The 19,838-nt window shown below is 40.0% G+C and overlaps 1 protein-coding gene across 1 annotated transcript; it reads right to left on the bottom strand.

The window, feature by feature from the left end:
- Positions 1–9,584: 9,584 nt before the first annotated feature.
- LOC149951706 (zinc finger CCCH domain-containing protein 11A-like) lies at positions 9,585–19,473 on the bottom strand. The gene is made up of 4 exons (XM_090170103.1): positions 19,262–19,473; positions 19,081–19,200; positions 18,866–18,998; positions 9,585–10,101 (listed from the first exon to the last, which is right to left on the bottom strand). The coding sequence occupies exons 1-4, from the start codon at positions 19,334–19,336 to the stop codon at positions 9,854–9,856; spliced, it is 576 nt and encodes a 191-aa protein (XP_090026229.1). The 5' UTR covers positions 19,337–19,473; the 3' UTR covers positions 9,585–9,853.
- Between the last annotated feature and the right edge of the window lie 365 nt (positions 19,474–19,838).

The following is a 19,838-nucleotide window of genomic DNA, read 5'->3' as shown; positions in this document are numbered from 1 at the left end:
AGCTTTTGGTTAGTCAGTAAGGAACGCGAAGGCGGGCCGGCGAGGAAAAAGCGACCCGCGGAACAGAGGGAAACCGAGACTGCCTTCCGCTTCGTTACTGAGGTGGTTCGACTATCTATTTCGAGCTTTTGGTTAGTCAGTAAGGAACGCGAAGGCGGGCCGGCGAGGAAAAAGCCTTTCACTGAGGTGGTTCGACTATCTACTTTCTCAAAATCTGTCGCCCCTGAGAGTTGGGCCGTGTTTGTCCCAAGCCACAATACACCCGAAATTTTATCTCTGTTTCCGCCGCAAATTTCGGAGGGGGGGATCGTATGGGGTAGTTTCAGAAGGCCTGTGAGTTTCAGCAAAATTAAATAGGGGAAGAAAGGCTGGCACTTGGGTCCAACCGCACGACGTCTTATTTGAGGGGTAAAATTTTTGTACTTCGGAAATGACTTCCCCCTCGCCTCTTTACAGGGTCACAAAGGCAGTGGCGTCACCAGGATTTCAAAACTGGTGGCGCTTAAGCCATAAGCACTGGTCAGGGGCATGAATGAATGAATTAATTTATTAATCGGTTTGCGTACAGAAAAACGCGTCCTTTTAAAACAGGACGGCTCAGTTCAGTGGATCTCAACCACATTCAAAGAATACACTTTTGTTACTTTAAAAATAATAATAGCAGAACAACAACAAAAACTAGTATTAAAAATTAAAAGTAATATTAATATTAAAATTTATTATTAGTGAGTGATATGGGGGAGGGGGGGAGTTCCCAAAAAGGTTTGTAAAGTTGAAACACTGAGGCCGACCAGGAAAAATTTAATTTAATTTTTGATTCCCATTTTTAAGTTCGAAGAAACTTTTCAACAAGTGAATTGGAAAAATTGGGAATTTTAAGAGGCGCTTTTCGGAAATTTTAGGTGGCGCTTCAAAAATTTTACAGGCGGCTCAAGCGCCGCCTAAAACACCCTAGCGACGCCACTGCACAAAGGTACCGGTTGTACTCCGCCACGATGAAAAATAGTTATCTATAAAATACGTGAATATTAAACTTTTGCTTTCGATAATTTGGTTAATTTAGTTCCTAAATAAAGTTGATATATGATAGAAACTGAAATGCGACATTTTAAAAATAATAACACGACTTTTGAAAAGAAATAAACCGTGTAAGGTTTTTAAGGAATTCGTCATACAATTGATGGACGGAAATATTCCTAACCCTTGCTCATAGATTTTAATTCACCAAGGCGGGGGGAAGATGGCGACAAAATGCGAGTCGTGGCCTTATTGTGGAGTGAATTAAATCTGAGAGAGGGGGGGTTACATACAGGGGAAAGAAAAAAAATAAAAAAGAGGGGGAGATTCGAATTCAGAATGGAAACCCTTTGTCGTTAATCAATCACAAAATCTTTATTTAACACTCAAATTTATAAATAACACTAAAATACAAAAACAAATGAACAAAATTGCGGGGGGAACTGAGGGGATAATCTTACTTCGCTTCTAGTGATGGTTAGGCCATCTCTACTATGGTTCTTTTAGCTTTTTTTCCAATATACGAGGGGAATTTAAACACTAAAAATACACTCTTTGACCTTAAATTTGATAATGAAACTATCTCTTACTATTTTCTATGGGATCAGTTCCGGTATCCCTACTCTCAGGCATCTTGGTTTCAAAGGATGGAGGGGGCAGAAACAAATATACACTTACACTAAATAATAATAAACACTACAATTAAATACTACAATTAAAGATTCTACAATTAAACAATGACAATAATTAACTCAAAATAATAACAACGGCGAGGGCACAACGCGAACGGAAAAAGTAATCTGAACTGTATAAATACAAGAAGCAGAATGAACTCTCAACCTCGAGGGGACCTGTCTTAAATCCTTTTCTCGGACAATAGCGAGGGATTAAGCTTTCTTTTCTAAACTTTTTCTCTACTTTTCACTGGCTACTTCGTATTTCGACCCTGGGTACTCTACAGGGGGGGTTATGATGGAAATTCTACTCATCACTTGGTTTCGGTGTCCTCCGCTACGTTGTCGTCTCTCCGTTTACGGGTTTTCTCTTTCCTCGGTTTACGTAAGATGCCCGACACACGCACTTCACAGAACGGGACGTCTTTGGGGGCTGCTTGTTTACGCGTTTCTTTATTCACACTTTTCTTTAATTCTCTTTATTTACTCGTCTACGGTTTGGCGGCCGGATTGCGGGTTTCTTCCTATATTCTTTTACTTCACAAGCTGACGGGGGCGTAGGTACTTCGGGTTTCGGTCTGAAATGTCCGGCTAGGCTAGGGAATCGGTCTCGGTCATCTGGCTGTCTTCTCTCGGAATGGCTAGATATTGGGTGATCAACAGGTGATTCGAGGGTGTTGAGGGCATTACGCTTCTCAGACCCATTACTGCTTGGCTTATGTTCTTCCGATCGGAATGTTCTGGCAGTGGGTCATCTAGGCAATCAGTGAGGGTTGTTCCGATCATGTGGTTTGCATTGAGGGTTAATTAATATTTAAGCGCGACTTCATCGCACATTATTTTATATTTATTTCGACATGGTTCTTCTCTTGTCCGAGAAGCAGAGTTCTATCCAGTTCTGTCAAGGTCTGCCAAAGCTCTCTCAACTTCTGTCCAGAATTCTCAACTTCTCTCTTTTTGGGGCTCTGTCTCTTGGTTTTGTTCGGATTATTGGGGGGCGGGGTTGAAACAAAAAGCAACTGGTGACCTCCCATTTTACCTAGGTCATTGGTGTATTTAAGACTCGTGTCTAGTCATGCGGTGGTGACGTTGTCCGATATACGAAAGTTCGCTTGGGATTGCGGGGGGGGGGGGGGGGGAAATGCCAGAGAGTCTCGAGGTTCCCGATTTTCTGTCTCCAAGCGGAAACGTCCGGGCGCCCTCTTGACCCTATGGCGGCAACCTTGGAAAACGTCCGCTTTTCTTGGGATCTTGCTACCTGATAGTTAATATGAAGCTTGTGGACTTGAAATGACTTCATGGGATCGCTGTAAGCTGAGGGAGCTTTACTGGTTTAGTTCGGAAAGTTTTAGGGACATCTGGGCTGGGAAAGTTTGCTGAATGTATTGCACCATGGTCTTGTGACCGAGATAAAAACACTTTAATTAGCGAGGGATTAATTTTAGCGTTGCCGAAGGCAGGGATTTAGTTTATAATTTATATTGAGAGAATGGTTTAATTAATTATCTTAATTTTATATTTTATCGTGGGGTTTGATCGAGTTCTATAAGGCTTATAAACAATAATTAATTTGTATCAATGGTTCAAAAGTTATTTAAGTTTTTAGTTTATCATTAAATTAAATTTATATTTAACACGGGGATTAGTTTCATTAAATAGAGCTCGGAATTCTAAGATATTTGACGTATGGGGCTTTACGAATACTTAACAAAAACTGTAAATTTAGAGGGTCAAGAGTGCGGGGAAAACGTAATAACAAAAGTAAATAAAACACAGAAAAAGTAAAAAAAAAATAAGTATACGGGGGAAAATGAACCTGAAGGGTTACAACCGTAACTAGAAAAACGCTCACTTAAATCGTGGAGAGCGTGGCGCCATCTAAGAGCGGAGATCGGGACTAATTGGTATATCTACGATGTTAAGGCCTAGCAATTTTCAAGTTTAACTGAAATAATAGATATAGCTACGAGCTTTTATTGTTTATTTTACAATTGATATAGTAATTATTAATTAAAATCAACCGTTATCGAAGGAAATAATGGTCAACATTAGACAGAGACTATTTGAAATAGCGAGGCGGTAACATGGTTGCCAGGGAATAAAATTCAAAATTTTCATCTTGAGCGCGGACCGGAATACCACAAATGCAGTAATGCACTACTTCGCGCGTAATGTGCTATCCTTATTGGTTAGAAATATCACGTGATCAGTAGCTCTTTAGAAAGGGTATCAAGCATGGTGGAAGGTAAAATCTGAAGGCAGTGATATACTTTCTCCCCCTATTTACTTTTGGTTTCGGTAACGGTGGGGGGTTTCGGGGTCGTTCCGATTTGAAAGTCCCGTGTTACTCCCGTGGCCTTTCTGCATCAGCCATTGGATACAGGGGGTTTAAAGGGGTACAGGGGGGTTTGGTACGACTGCGAGTTTGAAAAGGGTACCACTGAAATTCTCGCATTGGAAAGAGGGAGGGGAGTACTTCGGAAATTCTCGCATGGAGAAAAGGGGGAGAGGTACCCTGGTAATTATCACATGGGAAAAGCGGAGAGGGGGTACCATGGTAATTATCACATGGGCAAAAGGGGAGGGTAACCCCGGTAATTACCACATGGGAAAAAGGGGGAGGAAGGGCCTTACTGGGGTTGTTCTACTATGGGGAAAAGGGTACCACGGTAATTATAACATGAGAAAAAAGGGGAGGAAAGGTAATTATCACATGGGGAAAATGGGGAGTACCCCGGTAATTATCACGTGGGAAAATGGGGAGTACCCCGGTAATTATCACATGGGAAAAAGGGGGAGGTGGGTACCACGATAATTATAACATGGGGAAAAAGGGGAGGTAGGGCCTTACTGGGGTGGTTCTACTTTGGGGAAAAGGGTACCATGGAAATTATCGCATGGGGAAAGGGGGAGGGGGCCTTACGGTGGGAGGTCGACTATGGGGTTAAGGGTACCATGGAAATTATCGCATGGGAAAAAAGGGTGTGTGTCTTACTGCGGTGGTTCGACTATGGGGAAAAGGGTGCCACGGAAATTAAATCATGGGTAAAAGGGTTTTGTCACCTGTCCGGGCTTGTGGACGCTGGCGTAGGGCATTCTGATGATAGGCCTCCGCTGGTGTGGTTTCTTGATTTTACCGGTACAGCGGGCTATAAATTCTGACAACACTACTCTATGCGAGAAACCCCATCATCCCCGGATTCTCTCCGATGGCTTGGACTAACCGCAGAAAAGCAAAAAACAGACGACGGAGGCCACCAAACACCTCCTAGACAGGTGGTGCCGTGGTGGTCACACACCATGTACCCCCACTGCGCCCCTTATACGAAAGTTTAAGTGAGCCTCCCTGATTTAAAAGGGACCAAATTCGGAGTGGAAAAGTGAACTGAACTGAACTGAACTGAGTACTGGGTATGTAGGAATATTTAGATTATTTTACAAACGTTTAATTGGAAAATTTCAGAGTCTTCCAAAGGGATTTAGCCACCATCTTGGAAAATGACCGCCGCACAAGAAGCTGCAATATCTGCAAAACTAATAAACCGATGAAATTCATTAATATCGAAATATACTTCTTGGGATATAGACTGCGTCTGATACGATTTTGAAAACTTGTAAAGTCACAGCTGTAGTGTTAATAGTGGCCTCCATGACAGTTATCGTTTTTTAACAACAGGTAAATTGCAATGGCGACGTCGCAGGGTTTCAGACGACAACACTCTATTGAAACTACGGTTGCTGACGCCATTTTTAAAAATGGCGGCTGCAGATATAGCAACCTTGGGGTACGTCTTTAGGGAAGTCTACCACTGTAGCTTTTCGATCCGCTTAGCAGAAGTAATTCCATCAGTTCATGAACTTCTCAGACTGTCCGCTACGTGGTTCTAAATTAAATTAAAAGGGCTAATAGGCCTTTCTATAAAGTAACATTGGCCTTCTTGTTTTAATGTTGCTGTCGCGTCACGGGTGACGTATCGACGACGTGACGTCACACTACAAATGAACCCGCTCCACCAGCAGCTTGAAATGCTTTCAATCAATCGAGCAGCGCAACGTCATACCGGAAATTGGGAAAATCGTTCAGTAACAACTAACAAACCGCATGATAGATTTAATGTTGCATTTGCTGCAGGTTACCGAACGCAGCCCTGGAAATAAGTGTAAAATCGTCGATCCACCCTGTTTTTCAACTGAACTGAACTTCTACGTATTTCGTGACGAATGAGCTACATAAAAACAAGTACAGCAAGCGTAGCTTATTTGATAGAAAGGCCTATTATTTTCTAAATGCGTGTTTACTATTTAAATATACGTTATGGACCCCGACGCCGTTAAATTTTGACTGGCGGCGGTGGCGGCGGCGATACTGTGATTTTTCATCGGCGCGATAGGCTTAGAACCAAAATTTAACGGCGGCGTTTTTTTGAAATTTCGTAGAAAATAACCTCTTTTATTTGCACTACGTGATAAAGAAAGAACTACATTTTTGTTACAGCTACAGCTAGCAACGGAAAATCTGGTAGACCGGTTAAAAAATATTATAAACCGTCGGCGTCAGCGGCGCTTACATCAGCCTAATCATGGATTTAAAAAACTAAGGATGTTCAGCAGAGCTAAATATCTCTATTAAAAGAAGTGTAGCTAGGTGTCCCGAACTTGTATATGTCATCCCCTTCCTACCCCCCATCCATGGCCTAATACTATATCTCCAGTCTTGAGCAAGTTGGCGAAGCGCTATCGCCATCTATGGAGACGACTGGAACTACATCAAAATAGTGGGAAAATACAAACGTCAAAAGGGAGGTACAAAAATGGGTGTAGTTATGAAGCTAGGATAAAAGCTTAGCTATTATCCTTGTATGAAGGTAGTCAGGAATCCACAGCTCTACTTGGAATGCTTATCCTGGCGTATCGCGTATGGTAAGATCACTCTGACGACTTTGGCCCAGCCTACGAGAGAAAAAATCCCCTCTGCGCGCGCTCCCCTCTCACGTTGTTGTTTGTTAAGTTAACATAGTGACGTCAAAAAAACCGTCAGCCACATCGAGATGAAAATCTGCCGCGATAAACATTCCAAGTAGAAGTATGGATTCATGAGGTAGTCAATTCTAACTTCCAATTTGAAACTTTACAAAGTTTGTACATCATTATGATATTTCTCGGTGTGCTATAGAGTAGTATCGCTCTGTAGCTTTGGGCTATGGCCACCATTTTGAGGGCGGTTTTTTATCTATAGGATAAAGTCTGGGTGACCTCGACATACGTCACGCCGATATTACAGAGGACCGCATCTCATCATTAGTTAGTTACACCAAATAGTTCGATCGAATACCATGTAACGGGGAGCCTATATGGGAAACCAAATCGATTATTCATTTTCATATTCTAAAATGGTGGTTGAAAATATTTGGTATTTCAAATCGTTTGCAAAACTGGTCGAATAATCGCTGGGTTTTTCTGATTAGATTATTGAGCCATGTAGTGTTCAGAATTTCCAAGAGCAACAACTATTCGACCTTTTGAAACTTCCGCTTTGTAATTTGACGCGGGTAGAAAATAATATTTGATATTCGATTCCATCCCAAAAAATGCTATTTGCACAGTTCTAATCGTTATATTCCATACGCCTACGAATTTGAAACGTTGTTCGGCGAGAAGAATGTATTTACTTATACCATAAGTGGATAAGAAAAATGACACTTCCTATTCACCCAATGCAAATTTTTTAATGATAGTCTGTTTCGCCAATGCCAACGTAAACCATTACGTACCGACAACTCTCCGGGAACTGCTCCTAGTATTTGGAGGAAGCCCGGAAAATCGCCGACGGCAGCCTTTTCGACGGACCAGCCAAGGCCTATAGAAAATTAAAATACTTTCAAAAGTGTAAATAACGCTTACTCTTGGAATATAATGATGAATCGGAAGATAAAACTAAATAATATAAACACGGGCTCCATTTCAGAAGTTAGTTTTTTTCGAGTTTCAAACCTAAACGCGTGTACGCTCTTATTTCTCGCCATCAAATCAACCAACTATTTTGCCAACGGAAAGAGTAGGAAGGGACGAGTTTCCTGTTCGCAATCACTCAATGACAGACTATCATTAACCGAATTCGTTCTGTAAGATACTTATGCTTATGCTTATACTTAGGGAGACAACATTGGAACCAGTGGAGCCGATCGCTTTTTCCCCCAATGGGGGCCGAAGCTCACTAATAAACTTGGAATGAGGCTGCTGGCAACACTATGGGGCTTCGGCCCCGGTGCCCCCATGGGATCGGCGCCCCTGATTGGAACCATTTGTAGGGGCGACATAAATACTAGTGAGTATATTACCCCTAACAACATTTACCTTAGTTAATGTAATAACAAAAATTCGGTTTATTTTACGATATTCTGACATTTTATTTAACAGGGTTGCCACAATATTATCGTATTCAAATTCCCTGTTTTCCCTGACCATTTAAAGTTATTTTCCCTAACTTTTTATGGCCAAAAATAGAAAAGTTTTAAACTTGTAAATTTATCAGAAGTTGATATATTTAATCAACTTTTATTTCAGTACAAAAGTTAAAAAACCTTTCAAGGATCTAAATAATAATACCCTGACTTTTTAGCCCCATTTTTAAATTCCCTGAGGTGTGGCGACCCTGTTAAAGTTTTTGAAACAAAGATTTGTATTGGTTTTGCTTACAGTGTAGTTGTTCCAAAACTCTGGAATGTTCGTTTTTTGCAAAAATAGTGGAAGATAGCAAAAGTAAATTGAAGATAGTAACAGTGTTGTGAAATGCTCTTTTTAGATTAGATAGCGAGATAAGTGAATGTCAAAAAACCTATTCTAAGGGGAATATAACAGGTCAGAGTTCGTACAAAATTTCCGGAAATAAATTCCCTGACATATCCAGGTTTTCCGTGACCAAATTGCCAAATTTTCCCTGACCACTTTTGTAGAATATATGAATGTTTTGAGGTAAAATCTTGAAAAATATTGATTATGTATTTTTAATCAATGTAATGGCGGTAATGTAATTTTTTTTAATTAACCTAAATTAAATTTATTTACTAATTAAAAACTAAGTTTAATTTAGTTTGCTCTGAATTGTCATTGCTAGTCTACTTTAGTACGTTTCCATAAATACATGGAATTTATATCCATATCAGGGCTCCCAGCCAATACCCTCTAAAAATTTATAGGTATTATAGGTTTGGAATCCCTAAATTATAGATTAAATAAAGGATTAAAAAATCATCGACTAAATTACTGGAAAACTTTACATCAACATCGAATGGTAGAGACTTTGCCACTCTTACGCATCTCTCTAAGCTAATAGGTTTCTTGATTTCACTCGGTTTGAGAAATTGTAAATTTTTAAAGATATTTTTGGAGATTCGAGAGTTTTTGATCAGGTAAGCTGCCATTTTCAAAGAAAACCATTGGCGCAAATTTATAGAGGCGGGAGTTTCGAGAAAAAAAAACGTAAACAATCCGAAATTTAATCAAACTCTCTTAGTATAATTTTCAACAAAATGTTAAAAATATAGGAGAAAACAAGGAATTATAGGTTTTTATAGGACCTATTCAGAATTATAGGTAAATATAGGTATTATAGGTTCGCTAGGAGCCCTGCCATATTTTTGAGCTTTGAACCTCAAATATGTGAAGTCAATCTATCGAATTAAGTTTAAACCTTACAAATACAATTTTTTATTTAAATTATAGATAAACAATAATGAATTAATTTTAAACCCTTAAAATGATTGAATTTCATTTATTTGTGTATAAGATGAGGTGTAGAAAGTAAGTACGCAATTTTTATTATTCCCAATTTATTTACTTTTAAATTGGTTACAAATTTATGATTTAGAGCCGAGTTTTACAAAGACGGCTGTGAAACAATTAGTATTGAAATCGAAATACTCTTTCGTTAGCAAATATGAGCAAGAATTGCTTATAAAATTCATAAAATTTAACGCCGATTTTTACAAAGACGGCTGGTTGTGAAACAATTGATATTAAAACTAGATCTTGTTTTTGTTTATATTTTTATATATATTTTTTTTTAATATTATGAATATTAAAAAGGTTTGAAAAAATATTCAAAAAGTGTCGTGGAAGAAATACCTAAAGCCAAAGTTTGTTGGCTATCAAAAATAGGGCTTTCAACCTTTGTTCTTCTTCAAGTTATCGCTGACTGAATAGCGTTTACGAGCTTTACCTTCGAACTTCGGTTCCAAGGGCGACTCGGGTAAGGTGGTAGGGGATCCCGCTCTAGCGTGACTCAAGCTCAAATGGAGCAGGTCTCGGCTCAGACTCTTGGCCCGTTCTTCGCGTTCGTTCATGGCCTTGCGCTTCACTTCTTTCTGTTTTTGAATGATTTCTTGTTTAACTATAGTCACCGGAAAGATACCTGCAAAAGAAAGTCAGCCCTATCTTTGAAATATTTACCGAGACCACGAAGCCAACTAGATGGCCTAATTTATCTCTCGGAACAACTCCTTCCGCGTTGTGTTCGCAAGTTCTCTCCCCACTGGTTAAAGGGGTTTCCCCTTCCATTAAACTTGTGGAGGTTAACGGTAATAATTAGTGTAGGGAGCTGTTGGCTCGCGTGGCGTGAAGGGCTTGCTACAGTGTTGTTCCGGCGCGATTTAGGAATGTACTTTCCACCTAGGTCAAAATGTACTTTTGGAGGATAAAATGTACTTTTCGTTTATAAGATGAGTGGCGCGCGCCATCTATAAGTTTTATTACCAAAAAGCGCGGGAAATTTGAAAACGTTATTACTAAAAAGACACTTCATTTCCGGCATTTTTGTCTGCAAAAGGGGTTGAACCCCCCCCCCCTATTGCTACTGACGTGTCAAAAGTCCGAAATTTTAACTGCCTTTAAAACGCAGCTGCCTTTGAAAACCAGTATTCCAGTAAGTCGGACTCGGAGCTATGAGCGGAATGTCGCCATCTATTTTTGTTTCACATATTTTCACAATGTACTAACTACGTATCTAAAATTTTACTTTTGTATCATTAATTTACAAAATGTACTAAATACGTATTAAAAATTTCAAAATGTATTTATGTACTTCAAAATCAAAAAGGTATTAAAAAAGTACAAATGTACCGCCTGGAACAACACTGGCTTGCTACCACCCTCCTACGCGTTGTAACCCGGCCACCTGAATTAATGGCTTTAAAAGTCGCTTGATGACTTTGGCCTAAGGTGGGTGCTGATTATTCTCCGAGGGGTAAGACAGTCTCTGATAACCTGTACACCGAGTTCGTGCATTTAGCACTGTTAAAGGTACATATTTTCAAGAGTTCGAGAGTTCCCTTTAGCACTGTCAAAGGTACGGCAGTGTACACCGAGTTCGCAGAGTGACTTTTAATGCTTTAAACTAGTGGCCAGCAAGTCCTTCATGCCACACGAGTGGTTAGAGAATTTGAAAACTCTACGCAGGAGTTCCAAGTTTTCACCCGGTGCCACACGCTGGAATCGAACCAGACTCCTATGGCTGCGAGGCGACAGTGCTAACCACTCCACCACTTTTGAACTTCATTCCATCCCCAATGTATAACCACGTGACCACTATGGGTCACTGGGTGTCTTATGCAGGGTTGCCACAGTTTTTTCACAATCTAATTCCCTGACTTTTCATTGTTTTCCCTGACCATCTCCGTAGATTTTCCCCGACTTATTTTGTGCCAAGATTTTGTATTTTTTAACCTATATTTGAGTAAAGGTTTCGTATTTGCAACGAGGGGCTAACCCCTTCTTAATATTCTGTACACCGATTACAGCGAGTACAGCCTTTGGTAACCTAAATCTGTAATCGATTACGTAATCACTTTAGTGCAGTCAAAGCTACAGGCTCGAACACCGATTACGGATAGTGGTCAGCCCTCGATTTGCAACCGAAATTAAATTCCCTAGACTAATTTTTAAAATTCCCTGACTTTTCCAGGAATTCCAGGTACCGTGGCAGACCTACTTATGTTATGGAAGACACAAATTTGTTATGAAAATAGGCCACACCCATGAGCAGGTTACGAATAATCTTGTTTCACAAAGAATATACGATAGGGACTTTGGCAGTATGACGTCACGCCGTACTTTTGGCTTTGGCCGCCATGCTGGTATGCCTTTTCTTTGCAACTGGAAAGAAGTTGGGTTACGAATTATCTACGTCATGCTGCCAAGGCACTATTAGCAAAATTTTCTTTCTTCGAACATGGCTAATGAAGTAGAAATTGAAACTATAACGAGCTTATTTATAGCAATTCAGGCCATTACACATTTCCTACTAATTAATTTTTAAACTACTGTGCGTTGCGAGCTACCTACAATAAAGTGAGATGAAATCCCAGACAGTGTTGCCATTGTTTGAAGAGTCCAGTTACCAAATTTTCAGCCAAACCCCCAAAACGTTTTTAGCCTCGCCCCTTCCCAAATCTCAGCGGGAAACATAAAATATTTTCTACTTTCGTAGGCTAGCGCGGAATAATAAATTATATTAATTTTTTTTTATAAAATACAAAAATCTTAAGGCGATATAAAATACACAAATTTTTAGGTAAAATTTATATATTTTTTTGGAAATAGTGCTTTTTCTCAAATAATTTAAAGCAAAATTTTTCAGGTCAAAAATCCCACAAAATCAATGATTTTCACTTAAAAATATATACAGGCGGAAGTAAGGAAAGGGTTGTTCCGTCCAAATGCTGAGTTGACCCTCCCCGCCTCCAGGGTAGTGCAAACAAGGTATACACTCTTTTTCGCGGTATTTTCCTGGGCGCGTCCATGTTTGGTTTTCCCCCTTTCAGCCCATTCCAAAGAATGGATGCTCGACTCCCCGCTGAGGACAGAGGTCAAATAAAGGCGCGAAAAAGAGTGTATAAACTGTATAACATTCTCGGTCCATGCCAGTGTTTCCACTTGGTAAGCACCAGAAAATTTAAAAGCGGCGCAAACCATTGAAAATGGCGAAATTTGCGGTGTAAATATTTTCAGTCAGAAAAACTAAAAAATCCTCGTCTCTGTAGTCCCTCTACTGTGCCCCCAATGGCAACCCATTCAATGTTTTGTCCAAAGACTATATATAAATAGACTGGCGTGTTCAATTACTCAACTTGCATACAATAGCAGACGCTGGTCAAAATTTTCCCCGCGCTTCAGCAGTGCTACTAGTGGCGCCTCTAACGGCTGGTTAGTGATAGTACGGGGTGACATTTGACTCGGGGTCGGGGACAGGAAAAACCCCGAAAAACCGGGTCGGGTCGGGGTTTTTTGGAATTTTCACTTTTAAGCGATTTCTAATTACAAAAATGACGAGGTAGTCGCATCACTTCAGCGGCCGACTATTTAAAAGTAAAAATAAATCCATAAGTGTATAATATTGTTTCATAAGTGTGACACTTTCTATTCTTCGCCGTTTTGCGTCCGCTTGCTAACGCGCCACACGTAGCCTTGACAGCTACTCGCTAGGGGGATATTTTCTTCTTGTGATGACGTCACTTGGTTACTAGCTCTCAGTAAAATATTTTCCAAAGTGACGATCTTATGGAACAATATTATTAACTTCTGGTAAGACCAAAAACGAAATCACGGCGAACGACAGGCGAGTGTGACGCGACCTTTGTACCTTCTAAGTTCTAGCATGGATTAAATAACCTTACAGGGATAGTTTTCTGGGGTACAATATTTGCTCCAGACGTACCCTGGTGGCCAGAATTGTCAACGACCGGAAGTCTCGATTTTACCGATACACGGGGGGGAAATTGCAAAGGGGGTGCAATCGCGATTGATGAAATTATTATTTTTGTAGGCCAAGGCCTATCTATTGAAAACTTGTTTACAGTTTGAAAGCCTATAAACAATTTAACGAAAAATTAGGTGATATACATAAATGGCTTAAAAACAATATGAAAAAGGTCGCTTACAGTACTTATTATTTCTCACATTTAACCAGGAAGCTCCAGAGCCACTGAGGTACTGACCACGATTGAATATTTCAATTTCAAACGTAATAAAACAAACCGTTGGAAAAATATTAAATTCGCCAAAAGCCGCCGCGAGATGGCAACGTATCAAAAAATCTTGTTCCGGATTTGTATCGGTAAAGGGGGTAAAATTGAGGGGACGGCGAAAATATCTGGCAGCCTCGTTTGAAACCAACATCTTCAACTCGTAGTATAGTAAAATGTATTACAGAGAACTATCCCTGTCAGGTTATTTAATCCATGGTTCTAGTGAGAGACGTCGCCGAGAGATGAGGCTGCTGGCTTGCCCCGTCCTTCTCCGTTTTGGTTGTAGGCTAAGCGCTCGCTCGGCCGTTTATTAATTTTTTATTGGATTTGGAAAACCCGACTTTAAAAAAAACCCCGACGAAAAAATTGGTTTTGTCAGAGATAAAATAGTTACCTTTTGTAAAAAATAAATATATTGCCTAAATCTAAGATTGAAAATAAAGAGAAGAAACATATGCAGTATCAATAAAGGAAATTAAAGGGGAACGGTCAAGCTTTAACCAGTTAGATAGCCCTATCATGGACTAATTAATGTATACACAGGGACGGTCCGCATAGGAAATTTAGCGGCTAGCGATTGCTAAATGTGCCCTCGAGCGGCGATTGTGCGAACTAACGACAAACTGAGTCAAGGGGGATGGAAACGGGAGGAAAGGTTTAAGGGAACTAAAAAAAAAGCAGTCGCCTTGCCGGCGATGTTGTAAGCTCCACGTGCGTTTGGTAAATAAATTCATTTATATTAACAATTAAATTGATTGATATTAATTTTTCGGCCAATACATTCGAGACGTTATTCTCAATTTCTCCAGACAAAAAGAAGATTAAAAAAGTGGATTTAAGTGATTCCGATAATGGTAAATCAAAGATTTTTTTGGACAAGGCTTAGAAAAAGATGAACAGGAAAGGTATAAAGAAATCTTTCGTGTGTTCTTTATGACAATACTTCGAATCACTTTTACACGAAGGGTAAACACACAGCTTTTTCCTCATAATTAATTTGTAAAACTACTTAAATAAATTAAAGCTCCTAAATCATACACCTTATTCAAATGAACGAAAAAACCGTTTGTTTTTCAAATCATAAGCAGACGCCAACATCGATAGACTCCAAGACTTGCAGATAGAGGGCAGCATCGTTTTTCCGTTTGATGACGTTTTGACTCGGCTAACTTTGCTTAAGGGGGGAGGAAAAGAGGGAACAGCATTAACAAGACTTAGTCGCCGATTTTATGAGAGAGTGGCGTTGTGCGGACCGTCCCTGTGTATACATTAATTAGTCCATGGCCCTATAGCCCATTAAAAACTAAAATTTATGGTGAAAACCGCACCAAAAAATATTGAGTGGTTAATTTTCAATAAAATAAAGAAATTTCGGGAAATCGAAAAGCGCGCGTCCGCCGCGACACCAGACAGAAAAACAACGTAAAAGCGCACGCTGCTAAAGACGCAAAAAATTTGATTTGCACGCGCGGCGCGTTCCAGTTATAAGAGACCTATACCTAAACTGCGCGATTTTAAAAGTTCAGATAGTTCGCAAATCGCTCATACGGGGTTAGGGGCGCTGGCGACAGCCCCTAAGATGGCGGCGAAAATTCAAACTCAAACACCTGGCGTTATTTTTCGTTTCAACTTTTTGGGCCAAAAGCTATTTTTTCGACAAAAAAAGGTACGTGTTAGTATATTGAACGTCTTGTTACTCTTTTGATATGGAAATAAGGCCATATTTGGAAAAGCTTGGCCGTTCCCCTTTAAGGTAAATCTATGGGGGGAAATTGTGGTGAAAACGGCGGCGAAAACTGGTAAAATTGCCCCTAAAATAGGCAGGGAAAAAAAATTCGGGTCCCCATAAAGCCGTAACTAGGTTCTTTTCGCCTGTTATATATATATCGAGTGGAACTATTGTTTTCGATGGAAGGTTGTGTGGTGTTGTTGTTGTTGTTGTAGACGGCGTCCGCATTTGCAACACCTTCCATATCTTTTTAATGGAGTGACATAACAACGACGTTTTCTCCAGGAATAATGAACCAAGTTCCGCGGGTAACCAGTAGTTAGCGGCGATTTGTCAGCCCCATTCATCCGACCCCCACTTAAATTATTTTTTAAAAATACGCAGTCTTATAATAATAGTCTTAGTCGATAGCTACGCCGCAATTTTTTCGATTTGAAAACGAAAACATTTGAGAGAGTTGGCAGTTTTCGGGCTATCGAAATCTGGCAGCCTTGCCTACCTTCCGGCCTGTATCTCCATACCGAAAATGGCCGACGATTACACCGCCGAAAATATTTTACTAAACTTTGCTTTGGCCATGGCCGTCATTGTAGGCGCGTTTTTTTCTATTTAGGAAAAAGCATGCGTGATGTAGCACTGACACTACTCTATTATCGACTAAGACTATTTTGGATCCGTTTGACTTTTAAATTTCGATCCTTTTTTAATCTTAATAACTGCTATACCCAGTGGCGCCGCCAGCAATAGGCACGAGTAGGCACGTGCCTACGTGAAAAATTAGAGGGGGCCCCAAATTTATTAAAACAAGGGGGCCTTATATTTTCATATTGGTAAATTTTCCGTAGCCGTTGTGACTATCAACTAATGCACATATTTTATGGGTTTATATTTACTCTATTTAAAAAGGATAATACCCATTGTATAATACCAGGAGGTAAGCGCGTAAGCAAAAACGCAAATGGGTGCCTTACGCGGCCGTCACTTCTCCTCCCACTGAGGGGGAGTTACGCACCTGGCTAGACGAAACACGAAATCGCACAGGTGCGACAGAGAAAAAAATACAAAACAACAAGCTATCTTGTGACTAGATTTAAGGGTTGTATTTAGTTCTCTTCGCTATATTTTGACGACTATTTTGAAATGACCGTCCGTGGCAGAGATGTAGACATGTAGTGTATTTTTTCAAATTGAAAAAAAAGGGTGACTCACTTACTCTAAAAATTTTGTTAACAGTCTACTACCCCCTGGAAGTAGGCTGCCGTAAGCACGCACCCACGAAGCAGGAAAAAACTATTTCAGGGGCGTGATATTTTAACTATACAAGCCCTGAAATAGTTTTTTCCTGCTTCGTGGGTGCGTGCTTACAGCAACCTACTTCCAGGGGGTAGTAGGTCAAACTTTGAAGCCTTCTAGCGCCCTTTAAACTCGTCGCAGATAAACGCGACAAAAACCTGTATACTTCTCAGCTCATCCCCTACAACCACCAGAAATTTCTGTACTGACTATTGAATCAACCTGTATAGAAGTTGACAAAGTAACTTTGTTAGTTATAATAGTAGTATAGTTTCAGATGGTTATTCATACCAGCGAAAATAACTAGCTAATGTTTATAATTGTTATTTTTATCTTCTGATATAATAATGCATACATATTTTCTCACAAAGTAAGCGTTATTTACATTTTTGAAAGCATTTAAATTTTTAATGAGCCTTGGCTGTATCACTCGGCCGGCGATTTCCAAAGACTAAGAGGAATTCGCCGAGAGTTAGTCTTTAGTCACGTAATAATTTAGTTTATCAATGGCGAAACAGACCATTATTAAAAAAACTGCATAAGGTAAATAGGTAGTTTCATACTTATGTTTATTATGTTACTTATGGTTTAAGTAAATATACTAAAAATTGGTGGGCCAGAGGGGCCCCAAATTGTAGTGCCTACGTAGGAAAAAATCCTGGCGGCGCCACTGCATATACCTCTACACTGTGTGCACGTGTAAGCTCTGCAAGGTAAACAGGGGGCGCAGCAGCCCCCCTTTTCCGATTTTTAGCATTGATTTTCGCAGAGTACGAAAATTCCCAAAAATCTCCCTTTATTAATAGATTAGTTTGTATAAGATTCGAGATACGGGACCCAAACTTAGAATACAGATAAAGAAGCTGAAGTCTGACGCTATGCAGCTTCACCCTTTTAACACGCGCCGAGGCTTATTGAGCGTACGCGAATTTTCTTATTAGCTACTATACACTCTTTTTTTGGGAATTTTGCTGGGCACGTTCATGTTGAGTTTACCCCCCTTTACCCACATTCTCCATATCCTGGGACCAAAGACCCGAGCCTAGACCCCCCACCGGTGGTTACAGGTAATGGCCGACTAGCGGGCGGCCAAAAAGAGGGGTCGAAAAGACTGAGAAAAAGAGTGTATTGGATTTGAGATACGGGGCCTAAACTTTGAATATTTAAGGGTGGTTACGTTTGGCACTATGCTTAACCCTTTTGACACGCCCCAAGGCTCAGAGAAAAATTAATTTCACCTCATCGATGTGGCTGACTTGTTTAACCCTAAAACGAACTATTCGCCTGTTCGGCTGTTCCAGGAATTTAGGGCTACTCTGTTTACTCCTTCGTAAAATTGATAAAATCGTTTGCTTCTCTACAAATATGGCTACAGGCAACGTACGATAATTATCGTACACGTCGATAATTTTGAGATAATTTTTGGGGCATACGATATTTTCAATGGCGTACTATATAGGACGCATTTTTCGATAATTTAGCTCACGCGTACGATAATTTTTTTGTTGGCTGAAAACCATTTAAAACTGCGATTTTTAAACATAAGTTTTCAATCGGTCAAACTTTAAGTGTTATTAAAAATTTCGATTTCACAAATTTTCAGGCATACGATATTTTTGTCTGAGATCGATAATTTAAGTTTCAGATACTGGCAACGCTGACAGGCAGTCATTTTGGGACAACATTTTTAATTTTTTATCCCGACTAGCTCTTGTGGCGCCTATAACCGCTACACCTAGCCCAAGTCTGCGCCCATATATGCAGATGGGAACTGGTTACAGGCAGTTTATTTATCGGGAGAGAGCCGTTTTGTAAGTGATTTGAGATTAAAGGTTAAATGTCATAACCCCAGAGAACCCTAGATTGACACTTTTAAAGGGACTTTCAAGAGACCCTCTAGTCAATTTAAAATACGTCATTCGGTCGCCGTTCGTTGTGAAGCCAAAGTTACGAACGAATGACGTATTTCAAATCGACTAGAGGCTTCTTAGCCTTTGACAACGCCTAGGGAACCATATTCTTTCAGTGATGACGTAAATATTTTAATAGCACTTGGTAAATTATTTCCAAAGACACTAACAATTTTATAGACTTATGATAATATAATGAATACGAATATGGAAACAACTTACGTTGGTCAACGGGTAACTGTAGCATTTTCTGCACACGAACATCAGGAGCTTCATCGTGTTGAAAAGGACAGTGAATTTTTTGACAGCCTTCGCTGGTTTTTTCAAAATGGCATTTAATTGCACCCCTTCTCACCTACCACATCCAGTATTAACAAGTCCGGTTAGGATCATGTCGTGGTCAGATTATAAGTTAACGCGTCATACTCATAACTTACAATCACGTGACAGTGTCGGTAACGACAAGAAACATTTTTGCAAAGTCCAAGTCTCCACTTGGAGCAGACTTTTTCGTTCACCAATGCCGGAAAACTATGGCGAAATTCGCAATCATCGCCCTATTAACAGTCGAAAGGAACAGCCTTAATTGCGGGCCGATTTCATAAAAGTGTCTCTTACCTTTGAGCAAGATGAGTTGAAAAAGAAATGGCAATCGTTTAGATGGTTTGGATTAACCACTTTAGAAGCTGCCATTTTTTAACATTCAGACAATCGAAAAACGGCGGAGCTAAATAATTTTAGTTTTACTTTGGTTCAGGCCTACTCTGCTTTTGACGTTCGTATCGTCTGATTTCAAAGATGGGCGGTCTAAAGTTTACTTCCCTCCCCTCTTCGGCGACAAGCGGGAATTTACCGTTTTCGTACGATGGTAGCCTGGAACGGTGCCAATTAATTTAGTACTATAGTGATAGAAAATAAGTAGAGGCCCAATCAAATCTGAGGGTTTGTTCCGCGATGCTATCCCCCTTCGCGAGCTTTGCGTTATAGGGAAGAAAACACGTGGCGCCACAAACGGCCATCTAAGAAACTAAACTCCCTTTATGGCAAACAGCTGTGCTCTATGACGTCATTGCAGAATGTAAACAACGTCGATATTTGGAAAGAAAAAAGGTAAATTTACCTCTAATTTTCAAGATTAAATACAACTATCAATCGTAATAATATATTTCTGATAGACTGGCATTGCATACAAAAT

This window comes from Leiobunum rupestre, chromosome 3, assembly GCF_980474605.1.
Source record: "Leiobunum rupestre chromosome 3, qqLeiRupe1.1.hap1, whole genome shotgun sequence".
Classification (NCBI taxonomy): Eukaryota; Metazoa; Arthropoda; class Arachnida; order Opiliones; family Sclerosomatidae; genus Leiobunum; species Leiobunum rupestre.
Note: the sequence above shows the minus strand (reverse complement) of the source record. Positions and strands in the feature narration are given on the sequence as shown.